Raw genomic sequence first — 12,032 nt, 5'->3', positions numbered from 1 at the left:
GTTTAATTTTCATGATATGTTGAAATATCACCAAATATTAGTCAATCAAACTAATCCCAAGAGTTGTTACAGATTGAAACTGGATCATAGATAGCAGCAATATACTTTGTGTGAATCCACCTTCAGATTTATTTCAATGTAAATATTTTTAAATGCCTAGGGAGAAAAATCAGTGCAAGGTTTTACCAAGATCAAAGCCAACAGTTTGGACTGGCAGCTGTCTACCTTTTAGAAAATGGTAATGACCCAAGCTTGAACATTTGGAAATGCACAAACGGTCTTTATGTTTGTCAGTCTTTGCTACTTCTGATTTAGTCCTGCGTACATTATGAATAAGCCGAACGAGATGTCCCGATGCAATCCGGAAAGGTGCTGCCCATGGTGCTAAAAGAGGACACTTTGTGGATAAAGCACTGACATGCGATCTCTTGGGAGAAATCATGGTTTAATTCTAATTATATAATTTTTAATAAAAAGCAGGCATCATTGCAATAAGTCAAGAAAAACCCAATGCAATTACTTTAATAGTTAAACCAAATTTATGTTTCCATTTTTTTTAAATACAAGCAGAACAGCAGTTTACAATGTTGTTGGCATTGCAGCCCATCTGGGTGCTACCTCCTTTCCGGGTTGTTTCAGGCACAACTGCTACTTTGGGGTATATAGATGGAGTGTTGATGAAGATCTTCTCTGATACGAAGGGACACTCACATTCTCACAGCCCACTTGTATTTCTTTCCTCTAAGTGTTGTTGTTGCTCGTCCTTCGGGTTCGAAGATGACCATGACTTCACTTTCAGTTGGAGGATTGGTGACTGTGGGTCCGGAAGTGACTGGTGAGGCCAATCCGGGCCCGGAAGGCACGCCCATACGTAGGACACAAATGGATGGGTGCTGCAGTGGAAGTGGAGGTAGCCCGGGCCTTGTGCGCGGTGCGTTCCCTCTGGGCCTCTGCAGTGCATCTGTTCTCTGCTGCACGGGCTCCTGTGGTGAGCTTGCTACGCCAGGTTGGACGGTCCAGAGCAAGAGACTCCCAAGTGCTGAGGTTGATGTCCAAGTCTTTGAGGGACACTTTGAGGCAGTCCTTAAACCATTTCTTCTGTCCTCCTACTGAGCGCTTGCCCTGACACAGTTCTCCATACAGAAGCTGTTTTGGCAGTCGACTCTCGGGCATTCTGACGACATGGCCTGCCCATCTGGCTTGGGCTTTCCGTAGGAGGGTGTGGACGCTGGGGATTCCGGCCCGTTCCAAGACCTCTGCGTCGGGAATTTTGTCCCGTCACCTGATGTGAAGGAGTCTGCGTAGGCAGCTCAAGTGAGGCCTGTCCTCTAAGTATGTTGAAGTTAAGGCCCTCTGGCTACCTGTAGGCTGAATGCCTCAATGGAAAAGATAACCTGCCAGCACTGGTGTCTGTGCTCTGGGTTCAAGGGGGGGGGGGGGGGGGCTGGACAGTTAGAGGCTCTGTGGATGGCTCAGCACGTTATCCCTCTATAGGTGTTGATATTATGTGTTGCCTGGAAAACCTGAGGAAAGTGCTTTGTTTTTACGAGTGAATTGTCAATGAAAACTGTTGTGGATTTACTTGATGTGTAGGAAGGAACTGCAGATGCTGGTTTGAGCCGAAGATAGACACAAAATGCTGGAATAACTCAGCGGGACAGGCAGCATCTCTGTAGAGAAGGAATGGGTGACGTTTTGGGTCGAGACCCTTTTCCTCAACCTGAAACATCACCCATTCCTTCCAGAGATGCTGCCTGTCCCCCTGAGTTACTCCAGCATTTTGTGTCTATCTGTGGAATTACTTGACACTAGTTGTTTGGGTGTACTTATAAATTGGATTCATCCTAAATTTCTAACTCACTTTATTTACCTATATTGATGTTAATGCCTCTTGAATTCAAATGAGAAGATGGTTTGAACAATGAATGTTTCTCAGATTTTAAGGACTGTTTCCTTGTTATCATCTCAACTGTCCTCTTTGTATTGGTTGTAGATTTATCCTAGACATATCACTTTGCATCTTAGTCAATTCCAGAGTTAATCAGACCTCATCATCACAACATGCCATTTCTATCATGTCTGAAGAAAACCAAGCAAAACCAAGCAAACTTTAAAAGAAAGGGTTTTATGTCAATTTGACGAATAGTTATCATGCCAAATCGAGAAAGCGGTAAATTTTTCCAAATATTTTATTTTACAAATTGCTGTCTGGAGTCCCAGCATTTCTCCAATTCACTAGTTAAACAATAAGACAAAATTTCCCACACTGTTCAGTGGGCTCACGGTATGATCATGAAGTTAGCCCGGGCGCATGTTCAACAGGTGGGTTTCCCAGCATGAGAGTTGGGTAGGGTTGCCAACTGTCCCGTATTAGCTGGGACATCCCATATTTTGGGCTAAATTGGTTTGTTCCGTACAAGACCGTCCTTCTCCTTATATTAGGCCCGGGGATCGCTGTAGGCCCGGATGCTGTAGGTCTGGACAGTGTAGGTCCGGACAGTGTACGTCCGGAGGCCCGGGCACCGCCTAACGGAGTTTGCGTAGCAACCCGCCTCCAGGCCTGGGTGGCTGCCTTTGGTGGAGCGGGGTGCAGTCACGTGGGGCACGGGGCGGTGATGTCTCCTTGTCCCTTATTTGGAAGTGAGATAGTTGGCACCCCTACAGTTGGGAGATCTGCAGACTGTGAGCTGTCCGGTGGTGGTGCTTTACCGAAGGCTTGATTTTAGTGTCAGTAACAGAGCTTGTTGCTGGCTGAACTGTGCAGAACTTGGCAGCACATTAGAATGGATCACAACTGTGCAGGATAAATTTAATCTCACAAGTAGAGTGCAAACATGAATTTCTTAAATTTAATTCATGGTATTTTTAGCGGTAGCATGCATGTGAAAATCCTGTATACATTGTAGGGACATAGCGATTGGCTGGGAGTTCGAACCCTCGGATTGGCTAACGATGTCACGTGGTGTGCCAGCGCGGGAGAAACACGTAGTCTAGTGCTGAACTCCGTCCAGTAAGGACGCATTCGTTAGTTGTCCATAGTTGTGAGTATTGCATCAGTTACGGGGTTTTTGCCCTTGCAAATAAACTCTGTCTTCAACACTCACCCGCTTCTGGACTCACTACATTGGTGACCCCGACGTGATCAACGATCACAAGAAGATGGAAGGAGCGAACAGTGGGCAGCGCAGCGCAACCGACGTTCACCTGCCCCCATTCTGGGCCCATCAACCGCACCTGTGGTTCGTACAGGTAGAGTCCCAGCTCCACATCAAAAGAGTCGTGGAGGACCAGGAAAAGTTTCACCATCTGGTGAGCTGCCTACAACCCGAGGTGGCCGCGCGGGTGGGACAGTACCTGACCAACCCTCCACAAACCGAGAAGTACGAGGGGCTCAAGAGGCTCCTCTTGAGGGTTTGTGGCTTTAGCCAGAACCAGCGGGCTCTGAAGCTCCTACATCTACCGGCGCTGGGGGATCGGCTACCGTCCGCCCTAATGATTGAGATGCTCACCTTGATTGGCGACCACCGGCCGTGCATCATGTTCGAAGCGGCCTTCCGGGAGAAATTGCCCCGGGACGTCAGGTTAGTTTTGGCGGACGTCTCCTTTGCAGACCCGGTGGCGTTCGCGGAGAGGGCGGACGCCCTTGTGACGGAGGCCCCGACGGGAGACGAGTCGATAAACCGGGTTTCCAGGCCTAGGCGCGACTGGCCGCGCGGCCAAGATGGCGGCACAGCAGCCGCCATTTTACAGAAAGCGCGCCAAGACGGAGCTGCAGCGCCCGCCATTTTGCAGCGGGCCCACGCAACAGAGCCGCATAGGCACGGCTAGTGTTTCTTCCACCAGCGGTGGGGCGGGGAAGCCCGAAAGTGCAGGGCCCCGTGTACCTTTTCGGGAAATGCCTCGGCTGATCGAACATAGAGGCAGTCTCGATCGGCCGCAACCGCCGCCTCTACATCAAGGATCGAGGTACCGGCACCGTTTTCCTGGTCGATACGGGAGCGGTCGTTAGCATCGTAACTCCCTATGGCGGCGAAGTTCGAGCAGGTAGGAAGGGTCCACCCGCATCGCGGTCAACGGCAGTCCCATCCGCACCTACGGCAAGAGGGCCATGTCCCTGTCCTTCGGGCCCGTGACCTACCATTGGGAGTTCATCGTTGCCGACGTGGGCCAGGCCATCCTGGGCGCGGATTTCCTCTGGGCCTTTTCGTTGGTCGTAGACGTCCGCGGGAAGGGCCTGCAACCCTCGGCTAACAGCATGGAGCCTGCTACTCCTCCACCTGCCACCCTACCCTGCCCGTCGATCCGGGCTGTCACCGCGGCCCCCGATCAGTTCGCTGCGGTCCTCGCAGAGTTCCCGGAGCTCCTCGTACAGCGGTTCGATGCCCCTTCTGCCAAGCACGGGGTCGTCCATTTCATCCCCACCGAGGGGCCTCCGGTATTTGCCCGGGTTCGGCGTCTGCCCCCCGACAAGCTGGCCATAGCTCGGGAGGAGTTCCTGAATTTAGAACGGCTGGGGATCGTTCGGCCTTCAGACAGCCCGTGGGCCTCACCCTTGCACATGGTCTCCAAAGCATCTGGGGGGTGGAGACCATGCGGGGACTACCGGCGTCTTATCGCTGCCACCCGGCCTGACCGCTATCCGATCCCTCACATACAGGACTTCTCAGCCAGCCTCGAGGGTGCCACGGTGTTTTCAACGATCGATTTGGTGCGAGGATATCATCAGATCCCTGTCCACGCACCGGACATTCCCAAGATGGCTACAATTACTCCCTTTGGTTTATTTGAGTGGTTGCGCATGCCGTTCGGTCTCAAAAAGGCGGCTCAGACATTCCAACGTCTCATGGATCATGTGGGTCGCGGATTGTCTTTTGTGTTTATTTATCTCGACGACATCCTGGTCGCTAGTCGTTCGGTCCCAGAGCACCTGGTCCACCTTCGCACTGTGTTCCAAAGGCTGCAGGTCCACTGCCTGATCCTCCACCCGTCCAAATGCCAGTTCGGCCTGTCCTCGGTGGATTTCCTGGGTCACCGGGTCACACCGGCCGGTGCCACTCCATTGCCCGCCAAGGTGGACGCTGTCCGCTCTTTTCCCCGCCCTACCACCATCAAGGGCTTGCAGGAATTCGTGGGCATGGTGAATTTGTATCACCGGTTCGTGCCTGCGGCAGCTCGGATCATGCGCCCCCTTTTCCAATGCCTCGCGGGTAATCCCGCTGAGTTGGTCTGGACCCCAGCTGCCGAGGCAGCTTTTGACGCGGTCAAGCTGGCCCTCGCCAACACCACCATGCTCGTGCACCCCCGCTCCTCGGCCCCCACGGCCCTGACGGTGGACGCCTCAGCCGTGGCGGTGGGTGGGGTCTTAGAGCAGCAGGTCGATGGTCACTGGCAGCCTCTGGTATTCTTCAGCCGGCAGCTTACTCGGCCTGAGCTGAACTACAGTGCTTTTGACAGGGAGCTCCTGGCCCTCTATTTAGCTGTCCGTCATTTTCGCTATTTTTTGGGGGGCCGTGTTTTTGTTGCCTATACGGATCACAAGCCCCTCACGTTTGCTTTTTCCAAGATCTCGGATCCGTGGTCGGCCCGCCAGCAACGGCACCTCACCCTCATTTCGGAGTTCACCACGGATGTTCGCCACATCGCGGGTAGGCTTAACGCCATTGCTGACGCCCTGTCCCAGCCGGCCATTTCCTCTGTTGCTGCGGGGGGGGGCTGAGGTAGATTTTCAAGAGCTAGCGGAGGCTCAGCGCCTGGAAGACATTGCCTCAGCGTACGCCTCCACCGCCTCAGGGTTGCGGTTGGCCCAGGTGGCATGCGGCCCCACAGGTACCACACTTTGGTGTGACGTTTCCCTTCCCCGCCCCCGCCCAGTTGTGCCGACCACCCTACGGCGTAAGGTTTTTGAGGCCATTCACGGCCTGGCACACCCGTCCATTTGCGCGACCTATGGCTATGGTGGCCGCCCGATTTGTCTGGCACGGCCTGCGGAAGCAAGTGGCCGCCTGGGCCCGCGCCTGTGTCCCGTGCCAGACCTCCAAGGGCCACCGCCATGTCCAGCCTCCGTGCCAGAATTTAGTCATTCCGCCCGTCCGTTTTTTTCCACATCCATGTAGATTTAGTTGGTCCATTGCCTTACTCTAGGGGCTACACACATCTCCTGACAGTAGTAGACCGTTTTACTCGATGGCCGGAGGTTTTTCTGCTGTCGGACACCTCGGCGGCCTCCTGTGCACGAGCCCTGGCGTTGCATTGGGTTGCCTGTTTCGGCGTCCTGGCCATCATCACTACCGACCGGAGCGCCCAGTTCACCTCGTCCCTGTGGGTCGCGCTTGCGCAGCTGTATGGGTCCCGCTTGCAGCAGACTACCGCCTATCATCCCCAAGCTAACGGGATGGTAGAGCGCTTCCACCGACAGCTGAAGGCGTCCCTCTGTGCCCGCCTGACCGGCCCTGACTGGGCTGACCAGCTGCCTTGGGTCCCCCTCGGTATTCGCACGACCCCTAAGTCCGATCTGGGTACTTCCTCGGTGGAACTCGTCTATGGCTCGCCCCTGCGGGTGCCGGGTGACATTCTGCCTCCATCCTCCGCCCTGCCGTCTTCCGTCCCGTCAGTTTTGGCTTCTCTCCGAGCTCGGGTTGGTTCCCTGGCCCCAGTCCCGGCCTCCAGTCACGGTGGTGCCGCAGCACACGTACCTGCGGACTTGCACGACTGCGAGTTCGTTTTCCTCTTGCGGGATTCCCACCGGCCCCCTCTGCAGCCGGTCTACCAAGACCCGTTCCAGGTGCTCAAAAGAGGGACGGTCACCTTCACTCTGCAAGTGGGCACCCGACAGGAGCTGGTCTCTGTCTCCCGGCTCAAACCGGCCCACTTAGACCAGGACCGTCCCGTTCTGGTGGGTCAACCTCCTCGCCGGGGCCGCCCTCTGGCCGGCCCACCTGGTTTCCCAGCTGCGTCTTCCTCCCCGCCATCCGGGCCTCCGCTGCCCCCGGTCGTGTTTCCTCTGCCCCCTCCGGCTCCGCCGCCTCCACCTGAGGGGCCCTCCCTACCTCCCCCTCCAGCTTCGCTCCCAACGCCTCCACCGGCAGGGCCCTCCCCGCCTCCCTCGTCGCTGGGGGTGCTGGCCTCCCCTCCCCGTACCCCTTCAGGTCGGGCGGTCCGGCTGCCCGTTAGGTACCGTACCGAGGGTTCTGGGGGGGGGTCATGTAGGGACATAGGGATTGGCTGGGAGTTCGAACCCTCGGATTGGCTAACGATGTCACGTGCTGTGCCAGCGCGGGAGAAACAAGTAGTCTAGTGCTGAACTCCGTCCAGTAAGGACGTATTCGTTAGTTGTCCATAGTTGTGAGTATTGCATCAGTTACGGGGTTTTTGCCCATGCAAATAAACTCTGTCTTCAACACTCACCCGCTTCTGGACTCACTACAACATGCACATTGAGTAAGGTCATGATCGTAATCTACCTGGATACCGGAAAACCTTTTACACAATGCATGGTTGGCCTAACGCAAGGTCAGTGTAGCTCAGCTAATAGGCTATAGATACATGATACGACCTGTGTTATCTCTCCATGTTATCTATCTGAGACACAACTGTTTGGATAAATGAGGCAAAAATTTAATCCCATTTGCAAGAGTTAGCTTGAAATCCATGCTGAGAACGCAGGACTAATTAAAGAGCAAGAAAATAGACACCAGGAACTGCAGATGCGGGGTTTACAAAAAAAAGTCACAAAGTGCCGGAGTAACTCAGCGGGTCAGACAGCATCTCCGGAGGACATGGATAAGTGACGTTTCGGATCGGGACAGTTCTGACTGATTGTAGTAGGGGAGAGAAAGCTGGAAGAGAGATGGGGGTGGGACAAAGCCCTGCAAGTGATGGGTGGATACAGGTGAGGGGGGATTGATTGGCAGATGGGTGGACAAGTGTCAGAGGTGAAAAGCAGACAAAAGGCTTTGAGGAAGGAGAGAAAAAGGCTTTGAGATAAGGTGAGAAGAGGTGAATGTTGCTTTGTGCAGTAGCCGATTAAGGCACTCTGCAACGTGGAAGATCTCCCTCATTTCCATTTATTCCACTGTTTATGTGACGAACTAGCTCCATGGAGACATATTGTCAAAGAGAGTATCCAGTGTTTGTAAAATAGTTGTAGCCTGAGATTCAATGATGCTTGCTATTCATTATACCTACACAGACTCAAAGTTGAAATGCTCTTTAAAATTATTTAAATATTTATTTTTAATATCCATACCAAAATAAAATTAAAGTGACCATCCAATATTATTGACTTGTTTAAATATAAAAGTAATGGCGTGCTTCTTTCTCAATTCTATGGTTTGAATTAAATTGTTGAGTCTGAACACCAGTGGCAACTTTAAAATTGTATTACGTTTGAAGAAAGGAAGCATTGCAGCCTTTTTTTAAACCTAACTCGTTACAATTAATTTCTGTCAGGAATTGCATTACTGTTTTACAAAAAATCTAATTAAACAATTTTGCCTGCAATTCAGAAATTTCGACTATTTCTCAACATCAGCTTGTATAAGCCTAGAACGGGAAATCAAAATTATTTAAAGAATAAAAATGTTATTTAATTTGGAAAGAAACAATACTGTGTGGTCTTCTCTCGAACAAGGTATTTTTCAGAGTTTAACATAATGTTTTGCTTTAAATATTTATTTATCTGAACATTAGAAGCAATAATATTGACTTCATTGGTGAAGTAATTGTTTTAAAACAGTAATGCTTTTGACAAGTCTAGTATACATTGTAGCTTGAAATTTATACTGTTTATACTAGTGAAATCTAGTTCTTCTCCGAATTTTGTGCATTATTTATCATATCATCATATATCTACAGCCGGAAACAGGCCTTTTCGGCCCTCCAAGTCCGTGCCGCCCAGTGATCCCCGTACATTAACACTATCCTACACCCACTAGGGACAATTTTTACATTTACCCAGCCAATTAACCTACATACCTGTACGTCTTTGGAGTGTGGGAGGAAACCGAAGATCTCGGAGAAAACCCACGCAGGTCACGGGGAGAACGTACAAACTCCTTACAGTGCAGCACCCGTAGTCAGGATCGAACCTGAGTCTCCGGCGCTGCATTCGCTGTAAAGCAGCAACTCTACCGCTGCGCTACCGTGCCGCCCATAGTCCAGTCAACATCATTATAACAGATTATCTGACCATTGGCTCATGGCACGGTGGCGCAGTGGTAGAGTTGCTGCCTTACAGTGCTTGCAGCGCCAGAGACCCGGGTTCGATCCCGACTACAGGTGCTGTCTGTAAGGAGTTTGTACGTTCTCTCCGTGACCTGCTTGGGTTTTCTCCGAGATTTTCGGTTTCCTTCCACACTCCAAAGATGTACAGGTTTGTGGGTTAATTGGCTTGGATTTGTATACTTGGTATAAGTGTAAATTGTCCCTAGTGTGTGTAGGCTTGTATTAATGTGCGGGGATCGCTGGTCGGTGCGAACTCGGTGGGCCGAAGGACCTGTTTCTGCGCTGTATCTCTAAACTGTAAACTAAGCCTCAAAAATGTTTCACTTATTTTAATGTTTCATTTGTTTTGAGATGTCTTGATCATTCTTTGACTCCTTTACCTCAATTATTCTTGAGATTATAACGCAGCACTTTGGACCAACAGTAAAATTTCATCCGTTTTAACTCAAAACAAATGACTTAAACTATATTGGAACATAATTATGGAAGCAGGATACTTGTAGTATTCTCCAGTTAAAGACATTGCTGATATTTTAAGTGCTTTGGAGGAGGGTGCAACTCAGTTGGATTTGATTGAGGGGGTACATAAAATAATTGTTATTTGTTTTTATCACTGAATATATTTAAAATATTTAAGCTCCAAAGCTTTGGTATTACAGTTAGTTAGAATTATAGAACCAGTAGCACAGTCATGTTTGCATTTATATAATACTTTTCATGTCAAAATGTGTCAGCCTTTAGTTTAGAGATACTGGTCCTTTAACCCACCGAGATGGCATTGACCAGCGATCCCCGTACACTAACACCATCCTACAAACTAGGGGCAATTTTCCATTTTTACCAAAGCAAATTAACCTGCAAATCTACACATCTTTGGAATGTAGGAGGAAACCGAAGATTCATTCAAATAACCTTAAATCTTTTGTAGTATAAGAAGATAACTGCAGATGCTGGTATAAATCGAAGGTATTTATTCACAAAATGCTGGAGTAACTCAGCAGGTCAGGCAGCATCTCGGGAGAGAAGGAATGGGTGACGTTTCGGGTCGAGACCCTTCTTCAGACTGATGTCAGGGGGGTGGGACAAAGGAAGGATATAGGTGGAGACAGGAAGATAGAGGGAGATCTGGGAAGGAGGAGGGGACAGAAAGGTCAGACTGGGAATGGGAGGGGGAGTTAAAGTGCTCGGCCACCGGGAGATCAGTTTGGTTAATGCGGACCCAGCGCAAAAATCTTTTGTTGGCCAAATTCAAAACACAAGCTCAATTTGTAGTTTGATTGTTTAACTTAAAATCCTAGCCAAGGCACAAGAACTGAATAGTGTGGTCTCTGAGAAATATTTTAGCAGCTGAGGTTTTCTGGTCACCATGATCATCTCTGCACAGGAAAGAACTGTAGATGCTTGTTTACATCTAATATAGACCCAAAAAGCTGGAGTAACTCAGCCGGTCAGGCCGGAGAAAAGGAATAGTTGACGTTTTGGGTCGAGACCCTTCTTCAGACTCATCCTTGAGTGCAGAACCAGCCAATTTCCCTCTGCCAACACTCACCCCTGGTCCTCACTCTCAACAACTTCTCCTACGATTCCTCCCACTTCCTTCAAATCCAAGGCGTAGCCATGGGCACTCACATGGCTATGCCTGCCTCTTTGTTGGGTACGTCGAACAATCCCTGTTTCAGGCGTACACTGGCCTTCTCCCCAAACTCTATCTGCAACAGGGCTACCTGCATCCACGGAGAACTCAAGGACTTCATTAACTTCACTACCATCTCCGATACCTCCGTCCCCTTTCTTGGTCTCACCGTCTCCATCACAGAAGGTAGACAATCCACCGGCAGTCTGAAGAAGGGTCTCAACCCGCAACGCCACCTATTCCTTTTCTTCAGAGTTGCTGCCTGACCCGCTGAGTTACTTCAGCTTTTTGTGTCTATCTTCTGGTTATCTCTGTAAATCAGCTGGAAGAAGATCTGATCAGTGAAGCAAGACATTTTTTTACTTTAAAAAGCGAAGTGATGATAATTTAGAGTAGAAAGAATTTTAGCAGCAGATTTTAGTTTCTGTTTTAACTCAACCTCGGAAACAAAGAGCTGTGAAAGTTACACTGGGCAAAGCTGAATCTTGTACAGGTCACTCAGCATCCTTCAGGTCATTGGTGTAGATGACCAGGAAAAATGGATGCATTATAATTTCATAACAATTTAATCAATGTGCTGCTAATGGTTTTACAATTATCAGACTACCAGTCGATGTTTATAATGCTCCATCAGTCTAGCATTTTTCGCATTCCAACATACAGTAGCAAAGACATGTGTTGCTGGCTGACTATGGTAAATATTTCCATTATCTCCTACATTTTAAAACTTCACGTAGGTTGAAAAAGAGGCCAGAGGAACCGACAACCTCCGTGTCCAAGACTGAGGAAAAGCCGGAAGCAACTGCTGAAGATGAAAGTGGAAACCTGCACATGTGTAGTTCAGTGTGTTCTTCAACGAGCAGTAGCTAGGACTGAATGGTCAGGCTGCTCGATCCATCTGTCTTAATGTTTCTCAGGCTGCTTCACTGGGCTTAACAAAGCTTTCAATAGCATTTGGGGTGGGGGGGTGGGGGAGGTGGGAAGAATCTCATCCATGGGACAACCTTCCTTTATATCGTTTATATCCAGTGAACTGCAACAAAACACATTGCCTAGTAAATTTATTTCATGTGTTGACAAAACTAAAGCACTGGAAAATAGAGAGGTTGATTCTCTTAACTAAATGATAGATATTCTCTATGCAACCAAATAATGGCACATTATGTCATCAATTTAA

The 12,032-nt window shown here is 49.7% G+C and overlaps 1 protein-coding gene across 4 annotated transcripts in view; it reads left to right on the top strand.

The window, feature by feature from the left end:
- Positions 1 to 11,808, top strand: part of stk32c (serine/threonine kinase 32C) — a 298,054-nt gene extending 286,246 nt beyond the window's left edge. For 2 of the 4 annotated variants that reach the window (XM_078413690.1, XM_078413688.1), the window contains exons 12-13: positions 161 to 238; positions 11,593 to 11,808. In XM_078413690.1, the coding sequence (XP_078269816.1) occupies positions 161 to 238; positions 11,593 to 11,725 (211 nt within the window). In that variant the 3' untranslated portion in view covers positions 11,726 to 11,808. The remainder of the gene's footprint in view (positions 1 to 160; positions 239 to 11,592) is intronic. The other 2 variants (XM_078413689.1, XM_078413691.1) reach the window with 2 other exon arrangements.
- Positions 11,809 to 12,032: the final 224 nt, after the last annotated feature.

Source organism: Rhinoraja longicauda, chromosome 16 (genome assembly GCF_053455715.1).
Source record: "Rhinoraja longicauda isolate Sanriku21f chromosome 16, sRhiLon1.1, whole genome shotgun sequence".
Classification (NCBI taxonomy): domain Eukaryota; kingdom Metazoa; phylum Chordata; class Chondrichthyes; order Rajiformes; family Arhynchobatidae; genus Rhinoraja; species Rhinoraja longicauda.
This window is presented reverse-complemented; position numbering and strand designations above follow the sequence as displayed.